General features: G+C 53.8%; 6 protein-coding genes across 6 annotated transcripts; 2 read left to right on the top strand and 4 right to left on the bottom strand.

The window, feature by feature from the left end:
- Nucleotides 1-1,353: 1,353 nt before the first annotated feature.
- On the bottom strand, nt 1,354-5,597 carry J4E90_007464 (uncharacterized protein; the record flags this gene model as incomplete). Its single annotated transcript, XM_051437001.1, has 3 exons — nt 1,354-5,113; nt 5,167-5,264; nt 5,379-5,597. The coding sequence occupies 3 exons, from the start codon at nt 5,595-5,597 to the stop codon at nt 1,354-1,356; spliced, it is 4,077 nt and encodes a 1,358-aa protein (XP_051288747.1).
- A 1,750-nt stretch (nt 5,598-7,347) lies between these two features.
- J4E90_007463 (uncharacterized protein) lies at nt 7,348-8,909 on the bottom strand (the record flags this gene model as incomplete). Its single annotated transcript, XM_051437000.1, has 4 exons — nt 7,348-7,976; nt 8,027-8,540; nt 8,595-8,622; nt 8,701-8,909. The coding sequence occupies 4 exons, from the start codon at nt 8,907-8,909 to the stop codon at nt 7,348-7,350; spliced, it is 1,380 nt and encodes a 459-aa protein (XP_051288746.1).
- An 885-nt stretch (nt 8,910-9,794) lies between these two features.
- Nucleotides 9,795-10,697, bottom strand: J4E90_007462 (uncharacterized protein; the record flags this gene model as incomplete). The annotated part of the gene is made up of 2 exons (XM_051436999.1): nt 9,795-10,463; nt 10,524-10,697. 2 exons carry the CDS (start codon nt 10,695-10,697, stop codon nt 9,795-9,797), a joined length of 843 nt encoding a protein of 280 aa, XP_051288745.1.
- A 590-nt stretch (nt 10,698-11,287) lies between these two features.
- J4E90_007461 (uncharacterized protein) lies at nt 11,288-12,775 on the top strand (the record flags this gene model as incomplete). Its single annotated transcript, XM_051436998.1, has 1 exon — nt 11,288-12,775. The coding sequence occupies one exon, from the start codon at nt 11,288-11,290 to the stop codon at nt 12,773-12,775; it is 1,488 nt and encodes a 495-aa protein (XP_051288744.1).
- A 286-nt stretch (nt 12,776-13,061) lies between these two features.
- J4E90_007460 (uncharacterized protein) lies at nt 13,062-14,238 on the bottom strand (the record flags this gene model as incomplete). Its single annotated transcript, XM_051436997.1, has 6 exons — nt 13,062-13,282; nt 13,332-13,665; nt 13,716-13,897; nt 13,945-14,044; nt 14,116-14,172; nt 14,221-14,238. 6 exons carry the CDS (start codon nt 14,236-14,238, stop codon nt 13,062-13,064), a joined length of 912 nt encoding a protein of 303 aa, XP_051288743.1.
- Nucleotides 14,239-16,029: 1,791 nt separating this feature from the next.
- On the top strand, nt 16,030-18,492 carry J4E90_007459 (uncharacterized protein; the record flags this gene model as incomplete). The annotated part of the gene is made up of 6 exons (XM_051436996.1): nt 16,030-16,039; nt 16,114-16,651; nt 16,701-16,778; nt 16,829-17,311; nt 17,357-18,069; nt 18,119-18,492. The coding sequence occupies 6 exons, from the start codon at nt 16,030-16,032 to the stop codon at nt 18,490-18,492; spliced, it is 2,196 nt and encodes a 731-aa protein (XP_051288742.1).
- Between the last annotated feature and the right edge of the window lie 87 nt (nt 18,493-18,579).

Here is an 18,579-nt window from a genome sequence, read left to right as displayed (position 1 = left end):
GCTGGGGTGCTCGATGTTCGCAAGGTGGGCTTGTCACTTGTCATGGCGGTGCTTGTTTCATGGTGTGGCTTCTGATCCTGGCGGTAAACAGAGTATGCTGAGCAGTCCTCGGCCAGGTGTTCCTGATCGACGCAAGGAACATGTCAAAGCGAAACGCAAGAGGGGTTGAACATTGAATAGACGCCAGATACAGCTAGCACGTCATTGCACCGGTGTTTGGATGCAGTGGCTGTACATGTCTGCGGCCGAATTGCCGTACGCACATTATGCTCTTACGATAAGTCTTCGTTCTTTAGTCATGAGACCAGATGCTGTGTACTTGGTGATGGTGCAAAGAAGCTTGGGCGCAATGAATCAACGACTCTTCCCGCCCGCTGCACACTAGAACCATCTCGACTCGCTTACATAGACCCAGCGCCTCAGAAACGACATCTACGCGTCACCAAATCTCCCACCACCCAGCGGCATAAACACCGACAACGGTAAACCGGCAGACCGCGCTCTACTCCTCACATTCATTAATCTGCAGCAAACCTAGGTATACACCCGTAGGTCCGATCGTAGCCTCAGCGCCCTTATCTCCGTATGGTCGCTTCCGACTTTCATCGTTTCATACCATGCCCCCCTGAAAGTGGGTCAACGACAGCGCGCCTCCACTACTGTACGCATGACAGTTCCAGGCGCTTGGTACAACGTCTTGATTCATACGAACTACGGTGTGCACTCTGTATTTGCTCTTTCGATCGAGACCATGTACTGAGACTGGAACACTCCACCGAACCCTCCCACACACCCTCGGCAAATTACACTGCATCGTAACAGACTTCACGACATGTTTCTGCCTCCATTCGTGCCTGAACGTCAGTACCTGTTTCTGCGCCTCAATCAATGCCGCCCGGAGAAACTCCACTGGTGTTTTATGTTGTCCGGGTGGGTCTCTGCTCTCTATGCGTTTCAATGTCGCTTCCATGCCACACGGGCCTTCATTTCGGGCCAAGAAACTTTAGCAGCCGGCAACCGAAAACAAGCAACGGCTAAAGCGACGGTACAGCTGGCCAAGGCTCGCTTCCTACCGGAGACCCGGTGTTCATCTGTCAAGGTGTGAAGGGTGTAACGCGCCTATGCACAGCGTTTACTAAACATCATTTTTGCACACATCGCGATCCAAGAATAATACCGCTGAACAGATAAAAGTTGTCATTGCACTCCCGCCGCACGACAATGCTGCATTGAAAAGGAAATTGGCAGCCCATGCCATGACCCTATTGGAAACGCCGAAAGTCACCCTCTAGTCATACATGTCGTTACAATACACTAGTTCCACCGAACGCCCCATAAACCGTTCACATGCCGTTAAGACGAGTAGCGCCATGTCTCAGCTCCATGGACATTCGTCGTAGGCTGCAGAGGCGGCAGCACTGGCTTCTGATCCCTTGGTACAGCTACAAGACCGCCTTTGCCGTCATCACTGATGGGGCTAGGTGTTGGTCGTTGTGGCTCGCGTGGTGGCGGTCCTGGTGGGGTTTGAATTTGCGAAGCTTGCATGCTCCTAGGAAGGTCGTACGATAGACTGGAGCGGGGCCCCGAGGGAGGGTAGCGAGGTTGAGGTGCCTGTGGCGAGTGCGCAGTCATGGATGGCGTCCCTGTGGGGCCTGTCGATGTAGCGAGCTGCTTAAGCATCTGTTCCCACTTTGGCGCCTCGGGAGTCTGCGTCGTCCTTGCCATTTCCCGTTGGAAAGCATCTGAAGACTGGAACTGTGCGGATGGCCTTGGTGCAGGTAGGCCCGTTGGTGGCGGTGGTCCGTAGTATCCGGGAGAAGGCGTGGCTCCGTGTGACGCGATAGGCCTTGGTGCGATGGAAGTAGGTGTACCACTGGTTCTCGGCGCAGGCTGCTTTGGCATCCATTCCGGTGCAATTCCACCATCCAGACTATAGGGTGATATGTAAGTTTTTGTCCTCCGCAAATAACAGTTTCTGAGGTAGGGATAATTCATGACGTAGGATAAGTACTCAGTGGGGTATTGGGCAGCATAGATGATTTCAGAGGAGGGTGTGACGGCGTACATTGGAGGTTTAGGAGTCCCAGTAGGGTTGCTCAGCATGTTTGAGATCGACGCACGACCGTGTGGTGATGCCTGGCTTTGATGGCTTGGTGGGCCATAAGGTGAAGCAGCAATCTGTCCCGCGCCTGGTGAGTATGGTGAGGGTGGCAACTGACGAGGACTCTGAGAGTATGGGTATGGCGGTAGAGCGCTATTGTGTGTCGGTTGCGCATACTTGTCAATCCCATTGAGCAGAGGCGCCGACTGTGTTTTCCAGGACGCATTGGAGTAGCTCTGTGGCGGCACATATGGCTGATACTGCTGTTGCTGCTGCGAAGGGTGCGGTGACCGATGCGTGTGATAGCCTTGGTATGGTTGCTGCCCTTGTTGTCCTGTGGGTAAGCGATGGTCATAGCTGACATTGGGTTGATGTGCTACGGGCGAATTGGGATTCTTGCGAGTATCAGGGTTGTAAACCGGCGACCTATAGGACGACATTGTCAACTCCTTCGGCTTGTAATTGTACGGCCGACCATCTGGTGTTTGATATTGCATCGGTGTGCGCGGAGGTACTGCGATGGGTGCCGGTTTGATTGGATAAGAGGCTGGGTACGAAGTACGATGGAAGGTTGGTACTGGCGGGGGAGGAGGCTTGACGGTTTCGAGGAAGTTGCTCTTGGGGTTGTTCCTGGGCTTTGCAGGGTCCTCAGTGTACTGTGGCCTAGCCTCGGTTGAAGGCTTTCCAAGGTAGTACCAAAGCCGGTCCTCCTTGCTGAGATCGACTCTAGCCACTCTCCGGGTAACCTCAGGAGCAGTATACCATTCAGCCCACTTGTGCTCGGAGTTGGGGTCGTGGAAAGGATCACCCATCTCAGGTACACCGTCGGTGCGGTTCGTGATGTCAAGGGATGCATCGCTCTCCTTAAGATGCTCTGGAAGTGGCTTGGCATTTGCGGACGGCTTCAGTCGCTGCGATTCGTCCGGATGAAGCTTGAGTATGTACTTCCACTCAACTTCGACTCGATCACCGTCAGGCAATACGTCTACCAGGACAGCCTGCTCGCCAGGTCTGTTTTCCACGACCTGTGCACCGTAGATCTGGTACATTTCGCCACCCACGTACTGGAACTGGATGACATCCTTGGGTTTGAGAGTCTTGCCATAGGCCAAAACAAACTTGTCCTTTTCCAATGCTTCGACATCGACAGTCTTGTTGTTGCGCTTCTTTGGCCGGTGGAAACGGCATCGGAAGTCGTAGCCATCGTAGAAGTATTCTGTGCCCTCTTCGTCGAAAGTAGGCATGGGACCAAGGTCGACCTGGACACCTGCAGCCACCGCGCAGGTAGCATGGAAGGCCCTAGTACACTTCTTTTGCGAACACTGGAAGACGGCGCCGCGCTTAGACCGACAATAGTTGCACTTGAGCTCTAAGCGGTCCTTGCCGATGTTGGCCACGTTGCACACAGTTTCGACGTCGCCCTTGTTGACGATGTAAGTTTCAGGCGTATAGTCCGCGCAGATCCGGTGAGCCTTCATGCCATTGTCGGTCGGTAGCAGATCGTCGTACTCCACATCGTTAGGGCAGAGAATGCAGGGCATACCTCGACCTGGAATCCTAATACGGATGCGAATGCGCTTGAGCTTCTTTGGTCGAGACGTCTCTTTAGGGTCCTCCTTGCCGCGCTTCCTCTTATTGCCGGCTGGCTTACGGCCTGGCTTTCCTTTGGTTTTGCCAGCGACACTGGCTGGAGGACTGGGCAGACGATCAGCGCCGTCATCGTCGTCTTCTTCGTCATCAGTCTCCTCATAGTACTCCGGTGTTGGCTCTCCTCGTAGCTTGCGCTCGATCTCGTTAACGTCAACCCAAACGCTGTCAGATTCGCAGAGACATTTCTTTGCGATCCGACCATAGCTCAACCAAGATTCGTTTGCGAAGTTGACCGATTCTGCGCAGTTGTAGCCAATGTTGTACCCGGAGTGGTAGCCATAAGGATATGTGATGACGAACTCGCCCTCGTAGTGGACCAGACGGTTGACCTTGATGTTGAAGTCCCTTTCCAGTCGCTGAGGCGAGATTAGGTAGGTCTTATGGCGAAGGAATTGCGAGCAATGCTTTGCGTCGTTTGGCCAGATGGTCTTCATGGCAGCTTCGAAGCGGCGAGCATCTTCTTGTGATATGCTGTACCACTGCTTGGGGGCACCAAAGTGAATGTAGTTGATACTGTAAAGGTCCACATCCTCCAAGTGCCAGGCAAAGGTGGCTTTCCACATGCCCAGGTAGAGGTACGCCGTGTTGACACCAGGGACCTTGGTTCCAAGAACATCCAGAAGGTTGGGTAGCTTCGCGACGTTCCAGGAGGTGGTCGAGTCGTCAAACAGAGAACCCGGCATGTCGGCTCCATACATGGGCGAGCCATAGTTGATCGTCTTCCAGTAGTTGTCCTCTAGCTCTTTGCATCGCTCGACAGTGTACTCATCAAGGCCATCCAGGTGGTAGTCGAAATCCTCAAACGCAGCCTCGTCGATGTAATCGGCCACTGCGCCGCGGTTGTTCAGACGCCGAGAAGAGACAGATTTCTTCTCGTCGGCTGTCTTTGCTTGCCGACCGCGTGCCCTAGCAGGTGGTGTGCCGCGCACTTCCTTCTTGATCCTCCTTGCTGGAGTCTTCTTCTCCTCGTTTCCGGGTGATGTGGGTGTGGGAGGGACCTCGGGAGAGCTATCTTCGTCTTCATCGTCTTCGGCTGGCTCCTTCTTCACCTGGCGCCTTCGAGAAGGGCGACCAGGTCCGCGCTTAGGTGCAGGCGAGGCATCGCGATTTGTAGGGGCGGCGCGCGACGAGCGGGTACGAGACGGGGGTTCGGCAGCAGCCTTTCGGCGCTCGCCTCGCTTGGCTGGCGGCTGATGATGCGGCTCGTCCGTCACGGCTTTCCATTCCGGCAGATTGTACGATCGTTGTTTCTCAATGTTGGCTTGTGTGTAGATGCCGTGCTGTCCAGCGAACTCTTGGGTGATGGGGTTCTTGACTTTGATGCCCTTGACGGCTTCAGTAAGATCAGGGAGCGATTGGCGCCTGGCATGAGTTAATTTGGGAGGTCATACAACAGGCGCATAATCGAGACTTACCATTCCGCTGGTGGAATGACCTTGACGATACCCGACTTCATTCCGTGCTTGTCGATCTTGTCGATGAAGCGCTTGAAGTTGCGAAACTGGTCCATTGTCTGTACAAATGGTAGTTAGTATCTTGTGTACTTTATTTCCACGCGTCATAGTCATAACATGCGCGCGCGTGCTTCTCGGCCTAGGTAGGAGGTTATCTGCAATAGGCAACCTACTGGCTTGAACACAGGTATCTTTCCTCCCTCGAAGTAATGGTCTGGTTCGATGTCTTCGCCGTCGTCGCTGTCCAGTTCGGAGAGTTCGGACGACATCCTCTCGAATCGCTTGTCGTTGTCTTCGCTCGTGGGCGGCGTCAGAGCTGGCTTCGTGGTGGAGTCATCGTGCGTCGCGGGCGGTGCCTCTACGGAAGGCACGACATCTGGGGGCGCCTCCATGGTGAGGGTCGTAGTCGTCGAGTTGTGAATGTCTCAGAGGGGCTGTGGAGCTGCTGCCATGTGTCGCTTCTCCGCCGGGGCGGGCGCGCGTCGATGTATTAGTACCGCAACAATTTTGCAGCAAGCGCAGAGGGTGTGCAAAGCTTGCAGGGTCGTTGATAAGCGTTATCGCAAGTGCTGGGGGGCGTAGTCGCTGGATGATGCTGAGGGAGGTGCGAAGGCGAGAATGAGGAGGTTGCAGGTCGTGGGTCTGCGCTAGGTGTTAAGCGCAACAACCCCTGCCACTTATCGCCTGACGATGGGCAGTTTGCGACAACAGCACCCCCGGTAAAGCGTCAGAAGGGCTGCATGTATTCTGACCTCGCAAGCGGTATACAAAGTCTAATCTACATAAAGGGATCGCATGGGCTGTAAGTTGTTGTCATTCTACTGCTCTGCGCAAAGCGCGCCAAGTGTTGTGCGCGGTGACTGGCATGCACGTCATCCAAGGCCATATCTACAGATCTCATCTTATCAGATCCCCATATTTTCCATCTGTTCACCATAGGATAGTCAACACACCACCGCAGTGCCAGATACACTCACTGAAGTCACTTGGGCATGCTGATGGCTAATTTCGACTTCCAATTCTTCCGAAAGGCTGACTGTGCTCCTCTTCGACCTCCAGTCTACAACAGAAAAGACACGATACATTTACAACTAGATCGGACGTGAAACGTGGTTCCTGGATCTGTGGGGTTAAGCTTTTCTGACTGGCGCCTGTCTCAACGGCTGCAGTGACCCGCTAGTTCGTGCATCACGCCGCCATGTGCAAGAATAGAGCCGCGCCTCATCAACAACACGATAAGCTAATGCGGCTGCCGAAGTTCGAGAAGAGATTTCTTGTGTACTCATCCTGTTGCTGGGCCTATATACTGCACAGTTGCCGTGCAGTTTGTCACTGTTGTTTGACTTTACCATGCCGTGCAGGTTGCTGGCAGCTCACTGCGATAGTAAAGTCCGGATGCCTTCACAACGTTTTTGGAATTCAATTTACTCGAAACTATGCTGAGTTTACTATGCGATCGGCTCTTGTCTGCACGGAGGAGCTGATTGGCGCTGCCATCAGGTCCCGAAGACTTCTGTGTATGTGCTCCGAAGGGAAAGCAACAAGCTAGATACTATGAGGAAAATCATCCCCAAATGCATGAATCTGACGGTGAGAGCTATGAGATGATGTTTGATCTTTTGTACGGGATGTGCATCACATCGTGCGAGCGCTGCAACTCCACACCGGCACTTCGTACTACCCAACACTCGCCAATCGGAGAACATGACGAGCCAGTGCGCCCCCATGGAAAATCTCCGGATCGACAGCCGCTACTATCAGGGGTGCACGCTCACTCATCGTCATCAAGTACCCTATCCTAGTTCGGATCCAACAAACAACCTTCAGCTACATGACCACAAACATGAATCACTGAACTGACAAAGAACAATGGCAATCACTTGAAGCAAGAAATCATATTGTACAGGCCATTCGTTAAGCGCCAGATCATAACCCAGAATATAGTACAGCCGTCCCATACCCGAGAAAATGTCGATCCTATGCACCGATGCTATGCTACTAAACACAATGGGCTGTACGTTTGTCTTCCCAGCTCTTTCGTTATCTCATCTGCTCAGATGCTCCAAACAAGGTATCAAAGCTGCTCACGCAACTAATCTTCCCCAAATGTGCGAGTCGTTTTGCAGGAATGGTTCAAGGACTTTACGAGGATTCTCCACGAGGAGCGCCGCGGAAACCGCCACGCCCACCCCTGAACTCTCCACGGCCGCCACGTCCACGACCGCGGAACTCTCCCCTAGGTCCGCCTCGGCCCCTGCCACGGTATCCGCCTCGCTCACCACCTGGGTGACCACCACGTCCCCGACCGCCACGGTTGTGGTGAACCTCGGAGAATCCATCGTTACCGGACGCAGGAGCGGCAGGTGCCGCGCTCGGCTCGGGGGTATCGTCGGCCCAGCTCTGGGTGCTGGTTACGGCGGCAGCGACGTGTGGTGTTTCGGTCTCGGCAGGGTCTCGCGGTACCATCTCGAAGGACTCAGTCAATGGGTCATCGGCGCCGGTAGGTTGCTTGTCCCATTGCGCCTCTGCAGCAGCATTTGCTGACTCCATTCCAATGCCAGAAGCCGCCGGTGCAGCTGATGCGGTCTCGGTGGTTTCAGTAACAGGCTTCGCGCCGGCGTCAAGCTCAGTAAGACCAGCGTTGGTGATAGTGGGATCGGAGCCAGCCTGTGCCTCGGGCGCAGCTGCTTGAGACTGCGCGACGTCGTCAACCCAAGCTTCTTCGGCGGCGAATGGGGCTTCGTCGAGTGCTGCCTGCTTGACCTGGGAATCTACACAAAGTCAGTCTGAGACGGCGCACTTGATATACTTTTGAGCTTACAAGTGACGCTGAGTACTACACCCTCGGTGGATGGTACTCCCTCTTCTGCACCCTCGATCAGCTTCTCTGCAGCCATGACAGCGCCGGCGTCTCCTCCATAGACCTGAAGCAGAGCGCCCTCGAAAGCCTTGGTCAGGTCAGAGTCGTCATCCTCAAGTTGACGACGAGCAGCCGCGGCCCTCAAGAAACGAGACAGTGTCAGCAACTTCTCCTTGACGATCTTCTGCTGCTCCAGCGCTGCCTCGGCCTTGATCGTTCCCCTCAGTGTCTCCAGCTCCGACGAGTGTGACTTGGACAGAACCTCCTTCTCCTTTGCGAACTTAGCCTCGAGCTCATCGCCATACTTCTTGTAGTTGGTGTATTGTTCCTCGTACTGCGCAAGCTGAGTCTGAAGACCGGGTTTCCTCTCGGCTTGAGCTTTCTGGTCGGCATTGATCTTCTTGGAAGCGAGGAGGTCGTCGAGAGAAACGCCGGGATTCGCTGCGATTATGGAGTCGACCTTTTGGGTTGCGCTCTGGAAATGCCATGTAAGCAAGGGCTCGAGGGGTGAGGGACACTGTTAGCTTACCAGTTTCTTGTTGATGTTGCGGATGTTCCTGCACAGACGCGTCTTAGTAAGTGAGTCCTGTTAATTGTGCATGCGGTCCCTGATCCACAATGCGGTTGCGACTTACTTCTGAACCTCGCGGAGGTACGAGTTGTCGCTGTCGGTTCCATTGGCCTTTCCGGCGGGGTTGGAGCCACCTGCGCCAGCCTCGGACGACGTCTTCTCAGGCGCAGCGGGTACTGCGGTAGCTCCCTCTTGCTTGCCCTTCTTCTTGCGGGCGCTCTTCGACTCTCCCGTAACCAGGTTCTGCAGCTTGTTGACTACTTCCGAGGCCATTGTTGTGATTTGTTTTGGTCGCGTTGATGATTCAGATGAATTCTACACGTAAGTCGCGTCTCTGAAATGGGAGATGAATCTGCGTTCTTTTGTTGTGCTGTTTCAAAGTTGATGGTTCGGGTACATGGTCGCCTGCCCTCAACGTAACTTCGAAATTAGCGTGGGCACTAGCGTCTCGTGGCCATGACGCACCCCTCACCTGTCAGTACCACGCAACTATCATCTAGGTGAAGTTGACAGCGCCGAGCTTGGGTGCCGCTACTTGCAGTCTGCAAGCTACATCATTGTCATCTCTCTTCGTCGTAACTTCCATGGACACATTATGGATGCTACTGCTATAGCCAAGCCGACATCGCAACTTCGTACGAACAGAGTTTAGGTGGCTGATATCATCCACGGGTCCTTAAATCCTGGAATCTTACCATCAAACAATTCACTCGCTTTTAACATCTCTAGGCAATATGGAGCTTTTTCTGTACACTATAGTAAAGAATCTTCCGTAAAATCGCAGACCTTAGCTCAGTATATCTAAAATACATGTTGGAGTGGGCAATACCTTACTCGTTTAAAGCTCTCCTTTGACCTCAAAAATCAGTCCAACATCACCCTGAACCATGAATAGACAATCAACACTTTTCTAATTCTTACCCAACATGTCTGGCCTATAGAAGAAGATGTCTACAGGGACTGACACTGTATTGAGAGTATTTTCCTGTTTGAATGGCTCTTTACTTCCACAAATTCATGCTTTGCAATTTTGGCAACTTGGACAACCCAATACTGACCCATGAATACACACTCCCTCACTGGAATAAGGCCGTGGTATTTCTTTAGATTCATGGCTATGTTCCTCCAAAAGAGAACAGTTCACTCCATTCTCTCTACTTACTCAAACTTCATCTTATTGACGATACTTCCAATTCCCTCCACATACACCTCAACCTCATCACCGTCTTTCAAGAAACCCTTCGGGTCCATGAACAGACCAACACCACTCGGTGTACCTGTTAGAATAACCGTACCAGCTCTTAGCGTAGTCCCGCGACTCAGATGCTCCAGAATCTGGCCTACACTGAAAATCATATCATCCGTCCCGGTTTCCTGCCTCTTCTCGCCATTGACTTTTGTCCAGTACCTTAGCTTGTGAGGATCAGGGATCAAGCTAGGTGACACGATACACGGGCCCACGGGAGCGAACTTGTCAAACGACTTTGCGTAGCCGAATTGGCCGCCCGATACAGACGCAGGGAGTTGGTAGTTTCGGGCGGAGACGTCGTTGGAGATTGTGTAGCCGAGGAGGTAGTCAGCATAGTCTTTTGCGGCGATGTTCTTGCAATCTTTCGAGATGACTAGGGTGAGTTCGCCTTCATAGTCGAGTTGCGATTGACAGTCCGGATGAATGGGAATGGTTTCTAAGGGCCCCGCGAGGGCATCGCTGGGCTTGGTGAAGATGGCTGGGTTGGAGGGGATAGCGAGGTTGCACTCTTCGGCATGGCGCCGGTAGTTGAGGCCCACGCAGAGGATTATGTTTGTTGTCGGGACGGGGCTGAGGAGCTATTAGATGTTAGTTCCCCCCCCTAGTGCTTCAATATCTTCTGTATATTGATTGCATACCTTTCCCACAGTAGCTTTCTCCCCCGTCTTCTTGAACCCACTCTCGATGTCCCCAGACAACACTTCTACGCTGCTTCCTTCAATCTCTCTGGTGGGCACCTCCTTCTCTAAATTCCCATACACCGTCTTTCCCTCCTTGTCCTCAAACCGAATCAGTCGCTCAAATGCCGACATTGCTCTTACTGTTGTGCTGAAGTACTTTACTTGTGGAAGTCGAGGCAACAGTAACTGTGATCTAGAGGCAAAGACCGGTCTGGAGGTAGTAGTAACGGTGCGTGTGCAGCGTATGAAGGAACGTGCCAACATGGAGTCAGGGATCTGGAAAGGCTTATAAAGCAGTCAGCGCGTGTTGATGCAAGATGGCCCGTTGTGGAGTTCGGGACTTTGCCCCACGTTCGCGTCGGTCGCGGGGTCGTCTTCGGCATTTCCATGTGGAGATCTCCGTTGCCAGAAGTGCGATCTTGAAATCTCATGTTAGGACTCTAACGACGGAACCAATGCCACTCTGCTTGGTCGTGATTTGTTACGGAACTGAACATATGTTCCAAATTTCAGGATTGCAACACAGAAGGCAAGATGATACGGGTTAATCATACGCGGCTTCCTTGCGAAGAAAACGTGAGAGCGCGTTTAGCCTATCACGGGTGAGACACGCTTCCGCCTATGCACGCGCATCATCCACCTGAACTCCACACATCCATACGGCCACACACGCATATCGCCTACCACAGCTCCTCGACCTACTCCAAGTTTGCGCGTATACGATGGCCGATTCGGATTACGATTTTGAGGGGGAGGGATCTGATGACGAGTACATTGGCACAAGGAGCGGTCCCTCCACCACACGCGCGCAATCCACAGCACCTGGCAAGAGGCGGAAAGCGGAGATACCTGCAAAAGAACCACCGAAGCGACAAGCATGGGAGACAGAGGACTCGCGGACGGTCGCAAAAACGACACAACTGGCAGAGGACGATACAATGGGACTAAGCGTGCAAGAACGGGAAGAAGAGAGGAAACGAAAGCGACTGCGGAAAGATACAAAGCCCTTCCAGCGAGGCATCATCCGCCATGTCGTCTTGGTGCTTGACCTCTCGGAGGCAATGATGGAGAAGGACATGCGACCGAACCGCTTCATCACGATGATCAACTACACGCAAGACTACATCCGCGAATTCTTCGAGCAAAACCCCATATCGCAGATGAGCGTCCTTGGCATGCACGACGGCGTCTGCATACGAGTCTCGGAGCTCTCAGGGAACCCGGCAGAACACGTCGCAGCGATACAAGGCTTGAGGAGTAAAGACGATGGCAAAGAGCCCAAGGGCGCACCCAGTTTGCAGAACGCGCTGGAGCTGGCAAGAGCGACGCTATACCACACACCGAGTCATGGTACACGAGAGGTCATCGTCGTCTTTGGCAGCTTGTTGAGTTTAGACCCTGGGGACATACACCAGACGGTCAAGGCCTGCGTACGAGACAAAATTCGCGTCAGCGTCATCGGCATGGGCGCACGCCTCAAAATCTGCACAGAAATCGTAACGCGGACAAACGCCGGCGACGACTCAGAATACACCATCGCAACCGACCAGGAAATGCTCAAGGAGCTCCTCCTTGCCACCACAACACCACCCGTAATCCGTACGTCGGCACCCGCCGTCGAAGCAGCAGCACCACAAGCCCCAGAGTCCGCAGCAGCGCTGATGATGATGGGCTTCCCTTCGCGAGTCATAGAAGACGAGCTAACAATGTGCGCATGTCACGGCAATCTCACCATGGGCGGTTACACATGTTCTCGCTGTAGCGCAAAAGTTTGCTCCTTACCTATCACATGTCCGTCATGCCAGCTCACTCTCCTCCTCTCCACCCATCTCGCACGATCTTACCACCACCTCTTTCCTCTCCGCAACTGGTCCACAGTGTCTTGGTCGCGCGCCCGTGAGAAGGGTAGCACGCAATGTGTGGGCTGTCTGGTTTCTTTCAGCAATCCACCGAGTAGCAATAGACAGAGGACTGAGGCCGAACAAAACGGTGAGGTCAATGGCACGAAGAGAGATGAGGAAGATAGTGAGGCGCAAAAGGCTAGTGAGAGTGGGAGGTATGAATGTCGGACTTGTGAAAGTCACTTTTGCATCGATTGCGATGTTTTTGCGCACATGGTGCTGCACAATTGTCCGGGGTGCTTGGGACGACTGGATCCTGGGGCTGTGGCGGCCGAAGCGAGCAATGGGGATACTGAGATGACTGGATGAAGTAGTCTTGGTAGAGGCTTAGACTTGTATATATCTTGCGACGAGCGATAGATTATCAATATACCCAGTCAGTCGTGCCTCAGCCCTCACGTTTTCGCATTTGCAGACAATTTCTGAACATCAAGTAATTCCATTCAGCAAACATTATGTATATCGTAGCACAAGTTCAGCATGACGCATCAAATGCGTCCAAAGAGCCCCAAAATGGTATACGCTATGCCGGGCAAAAGCCATCATAAGAACATTACGCCGTTGCCTGTACACCCCCGAGATTACCACTTCGTTCCTAATTATATGCGCCTGAGCCAGCGACAGTTGGCATGGGCCAGTCGTCTTCGGTGATGCTCGACCAGAACACCCAAATCATTACTACCGATAGGAGGGTGAAGAGGGTCGAGAATAGACCTCCGTTGATCTTTCCGTCGGTGCCGTTGCAGATGTGAACGCTGATGACATATTGGAAGATTTGACCGATGGCGAATAGAAGGCCTGCTGCGAGGAGATAGACTGGGAGGGAGTTAGTGATGTTTTGGATAGAATATTGACGATTCCTTACGCATTGGCTTGCGCTCGCCGAGAACACGCAGCACCAGGAAAGCTTCCAGGAGGAAGAAGATGACGATGAAGACCAACGGAACGAGCTGGTAGAGGGTGTATAGCGCGTAGGCCTGGTTGGGCAGGAAGCGCGTCTCGTCCCAGTAACCCGTCCAGCTGAGTCCAGTGTCGAGGGCAATGTAGCCGGTACCGATAAAGATTACGATCGACGAGATCAAGAGCAGACCGATAGAGACTGCCGTGCCGTCGTCAAGTAGTTGGTAACCCACGGCGCCGTTGAGCATGAGGATCCAGGATGTAGCGGTGATTGCGGCGATGTGGATAGCGACAAAAACCTGTATAAAGATTAGATACTGCAGGTGGATACGTAGAATCGCGTACGTACAATGCGCACAGTGGAATTGAGGGGGAATCCGCCAATGGTGAAGATCTCGCAGATGGAGATGACGATGTATCCGAGGAGGAAGAGCTGCATTTCTCTGCGCCCAACAGCGGCCTTCTTTCTTTGCGATCTCCATAGCAGGAACAGCGAGGCGAGGATTGCGATGCCGCAGATTAATATGGAGCCTAGGTGTGTAAGCGGAATGTCGTTGAAGCGCGCATATGCCTCGTACCCAGATTGTGCAGTCTTTCACCTCCACCAACGGGGAAGCCCTGTAGAATGCAGCCATCTTGCCATCCGTTATCGTCTTTTGTCGAAGCTGGGTTGAAGAGCTGTGAAACACGAGGTTAGCGGCGCGTTCGCGGGCGGTGGACGGGCAAAGGGGTGGTAGGACGCAACGTACATAGCAGACAGGTAATGTGCTCCAGTTCGAGCCTGTGTCGCGGCAGAAGTCGTCAAACTAGATGGTCAGTTTTCTTCTCGCAGCGTGCAGTCGTCGTCGACATACCTTTCCGTATCTAGACATGCTTTTCGTTTCGGCAGCAAGAGCTGCAGGTGAGCCTCAGCCTTGCGGTTTTATGTGGAGCGCTCGTTATCGGGTTGTGCGCACTGCGACAGATAAGAGAGGGCGGTCGGCGCGGATGGGCAAGCGACGTGAAAGCGAATCGTGGAGCGGTCGTAGTCGTGGTCGTGGTGGTGAGAGGTGTAATGATGCGCTGTGGCTGGGGCCGCTGGGAAGCTTCCTCGAAACAATGCACGAAGCCAAGCAGGTCTTCAGCCAAATCCAATCAGGCGCGCCGAGCGAGAGCCAGGTCCGACCGCGAGCTTTCAATGTTTGGTTACCAGGGCGGGCGTGCTGCGCTAAACCAACCCCCTGCAGGCTGAATTTCAATTGAGTTGTCCGACGTCGATTACAGTGAAGGGATGCCTGGCAATTGCGTTAAACACCTTCTTAGGCCTCTGCCAGAAGCAAGAAACAGGAACGCTGCCACACAAACATCTGGGCAGGTAATCAAAACTGGGGTCTGCTGGGCCAATCAGTCCCACGGCGCCTTTCCCCTTGCAGCGAGGGGCCGCAGATCACGGAGCATCTGGCGGCAGAGCAAGCCATGGGCCTTGGGCGTGTCATAACCAGCATGACGCAGAACTCCCAACTCTACCGGTGGTACAAGGGCGCTCATTAATTGAGTTGATGGCTTGACGTTGGCGACGAGGCCCTTCCTGCAGCTGTTCAACTCTACAGCAGCACGATCGACCTGCAGACCTCCTCTGCCCACCAGCGGTGTGTGCCTGGGGCCGTAAAAGTTAGGTGTTTCGCACTGGAAGCGAGGCCCCAGCTTGCAAACGTCAGGAGGGTCTCCGGCGTCTACTGTATCGACGAGGATGGATTTGACTGATGTTTGTTTAACGCTAGCATTATAGTCGCTTCACCACAGCGTTTTGGGGAGATTGCAAACACTCGAACGCGTTGGGTATATAAAGCGTGTCGAGATCTGTCATATGTATAGCTAAGTCGCGTCTCCAGCAAAGCAATGTCGGTTTCTTTGCTTAGTGTTCACCTCGTCCAGTGACGGCAGACTTCGGGGCTGTCACGTTCACGTGCGAAGCGAAAGATGCAAGAACAGAACGCGTCTGAGCCCGCCCATGTTGCTTCTCCGCACGACGACTGCCATGTGGCCCTGCGTTTCTTCCCTTACATAGCATCGAGTCTCGTGATCTGTATGGAGTTTTTACCACTAGTCGGTGTTCTTTTCTACACCGCATGAGTTGTGCAACACTGAAGTTGATCGCGGCTATCTTTCCGCTTTGCAGTCAGTCTCCACGCGGGGCTCCAATCGTCGACACCACGACCCCAACGTGACCTCGGGACCCGCCTCCACCGCCCCGTACATGGCGCAAAGCTGGTGGTGCACCTCTAGTGTAGGTGTAGTGTAGAGCTCGTGGCTACGTCGTGTGCTGCATCGCGGGATCTAATGTCCGCTATCAAGCCTCCGTCTCAAGCCTCCGGTCAACGGCATCGGATTGTGGTAGCGAGAACATGGCGATCCGTACATCTGGCTGTCACTCGATGCGATACAGCCGCGATAAAAACAAAGCCTCTGCTGCGCGCGTACATCATCGTGCAGACGATGCCGCGCTCGCCAGCAGGCTCCATGCGCAACATGGTCGGACCGAGCAGCGAAGGAGTGTACATGGGTGCCAAGAAATGACGGCAAGGCAGCCCGAAAAGGGAGCTCACACGTTCGCATGCACCTGTGGACGTCTGATCTCAACCAGGCGCTATCGTCGTGACTGTCTTTTTCCCCATTGTAGCCCAATGCGACCGAGTTCTCACCGCCTTTGCGCTAGCCTTACCAGATCCCTCGTCTCGGCTGCTTGACCCTGTGACGTGCCCCAGCAGCCGCCTTTGGCCTCGTTCGTTCTTCCTACCACCATCTCTCGGAGAAGAGGGCTGTCTCCCAACAGCCTGTGACCTTCACCATTCCGTCCCACTCCAACAGCACCAGGAGGCCTGCCAACATCCCCCTCCACAACCTCTCGAGCTCGGCCCGTCCCCGAGACCACGACTCTGCTTATCTGCTCGACGACCACGATAAGGACAGCGCGCGCTCCTCCTTCGACACCCCATCGTCCGACTCGGACCTCTCCGTCTGGAGCGATACTGGTGACCTCGTCGACCAGCTAGCCGACCGAGAAGACCCCCTCCGCATCAACCTTGAAGCCGGCAACCCGTCGCGGCCACGCCAAAAGCAAAAGCGAGCGCGCTTTGCATCTCAGGACCTCCACGAAAAGGGCGCCCACCAACTCCGACTCGAAGACATCGAGATCCCCGACCCCGGACCACGCACTATCTCAAAGGCTGAGAAGATACTCGCTAGAATCATGGCACCCAACGATGGGCCCTCCCGTATCCACGGGTTACACGGAAAGAAGCTGATGTGGGTAGAGCGGATGCCACAACAGGAAGCTCAGAGCTAACAGCAGCAGCTACTTCACCAGTGTCTTCGTCTCGTTAGGCGTGTTCCTGTTCGGTTATGATCAGGGAGTCATGTCCGGTATCATTACGTACGCCCTTACGCACCCTCTGTACTAGGCCATGTCTAATAGTATCACAGCGGCATCTACTTCAAAGACTACTTCAACCAGCCTTCCGCCGCCGAGCTCGGTACGATGGTGGCTATCCTGGAAGTTGGTGCCTTTATCTCCTCGCTGGTCGTTGGCCGTATCGGTGATGTGATCGGAAGACGCAAGACTATCTTGTACGGCTCCCTCATCTTCGTCGTCGGCGGCGCTCTCCAGACCTTCGCTACCGGTATCCCCATGATGCTGCTCGGCAGAGTCATCGCCGGTCTGGGAGTCGGATCGCTATCTACCATCGTACCCGTATACCAGTCCGAGATCTCGCCGCCCCACAACCGAGGAAAGATGGGTTGCATTGAATTCACTGGCAACATCACAGGTTACGCAGTCAGTGTGTGGGTTGACTACTTCTGCACATACATCAAGAACGACTGGTCGTGGAGAGTTCCGCTCTTCATGCAGTGCATCATGGGTCTTCTCCTGGCCGCAGGAAGCTTGCTTATCTGCGAATCTCCAAGGTTTGCTATACACTCCTAATTCAAGCATTTCACTGACACGTACAGATGGCTTTTGGACAACGATCACGACGAAGAGGGTATTGTAGTTATTGCCAATTTGTACGGAAAGGGCGATATTCACAACCCCAAAGCACGAGATGAATACCGAGAGATCAAGATGAACGTCCTGCTCCAGCGTCAAGAAGGTGAACGATCATACAAAGACATGTTTACGCGATACTCCAAACGCGTCTTCATTGCCATGTCCGCCCAAGCCCTCGCGCAACTCAACGGCATCAACGTCATCTCGTACTATGCACCGCTCGTCTTCGAAGAGGCTGGCTGGTACGGTCGCCAAGCTATTCTCATGACTGGTATCAACGCCATCACATACCTGCTTTCCACCATTCCACCATGGTACATTGTGGACTCGCTGGGTCGTCGGAAGATTCTGCTCTCTGGAGCCCTCATGATGCTGATCTCTCTCTCCGCCATTTCCTACTTCCAGTTCCTGCAAGCTTCTTGGACACCCAACATGGTCGTCATATTCGTCATGATCTACAACGCCGCATTTGGATACTCATGGGGTCCTATTCCGTGGTTGTACCCACCAGAGATCCTGCCCCTCAGCATTCGTGCAAAGGGTGCCAGTCTGAGTACTGCGACCAACTGGGCTTTCAACTGGCTGGTTGGTGAGATGACCCCGATCCTGCAGGAGCACATCCAGTGGCGGTTGTACCTCATCCACGCATTCTTCTGCGCTGCCAGTTTCGTAATCGGTAGGTTTTGGCTGACATTTGGGCTGAGCCATTTACTAACAAGACTCAGTATATTTCATCTACCCAGAAACTGCCAACGTTCGCCTGGAAGACATGAACTCCCTGTTCGGAGACGCTACCTCGGTCATGCCCACTCCGGAGACCCTGGCGCAAGCCGAATCACTTTTCAGCGGAGAAGGCCGTGGCTCTCCTGTTCCATCGCTCGACATCCGCGGACGCCGCGCGCAAGACGAGGCCATTCCTGGACTCAACATCGACCCTCCTGACATCGAGAGCGGCAATAAGGACATGGCCAAGGCGGACACCGAGAACGGTGAAGGCATCGGTGGCTGGATCAGCAACATGGTTAAGAGGACAAAGGGTAACGGCGAGGGTGACAGTACGAGCGGAAAGTACAAGCAAGTTGGACAGGACGAGGACTAGAGTACACGCGGTGTACACATCGACAATTCCGCATTTCCTACATATATCTGCGCCATCTCGACAAGCGATGCGCATGTTCCAATATTC

The sequence above is a fragment of the Alternaria incomplexa genome (genome assembly GCF_024043165.1).
Source record: "Alternaria incomplexa strain BMP 0042 chromosome Unknown scaffold_11, whole genome shotgun sequence".
In the NCBI taxonomy this organism is placed as follows: Eukaryota; Fungi; Ascomycota; class Dothideomycetes; order Pleosporales; family Pleosporaceae; genus Alternaria; species Alternaria incomplexa.
This window is presented reverse-complemented; position numbering and strand designations above follow the sequence as displayed.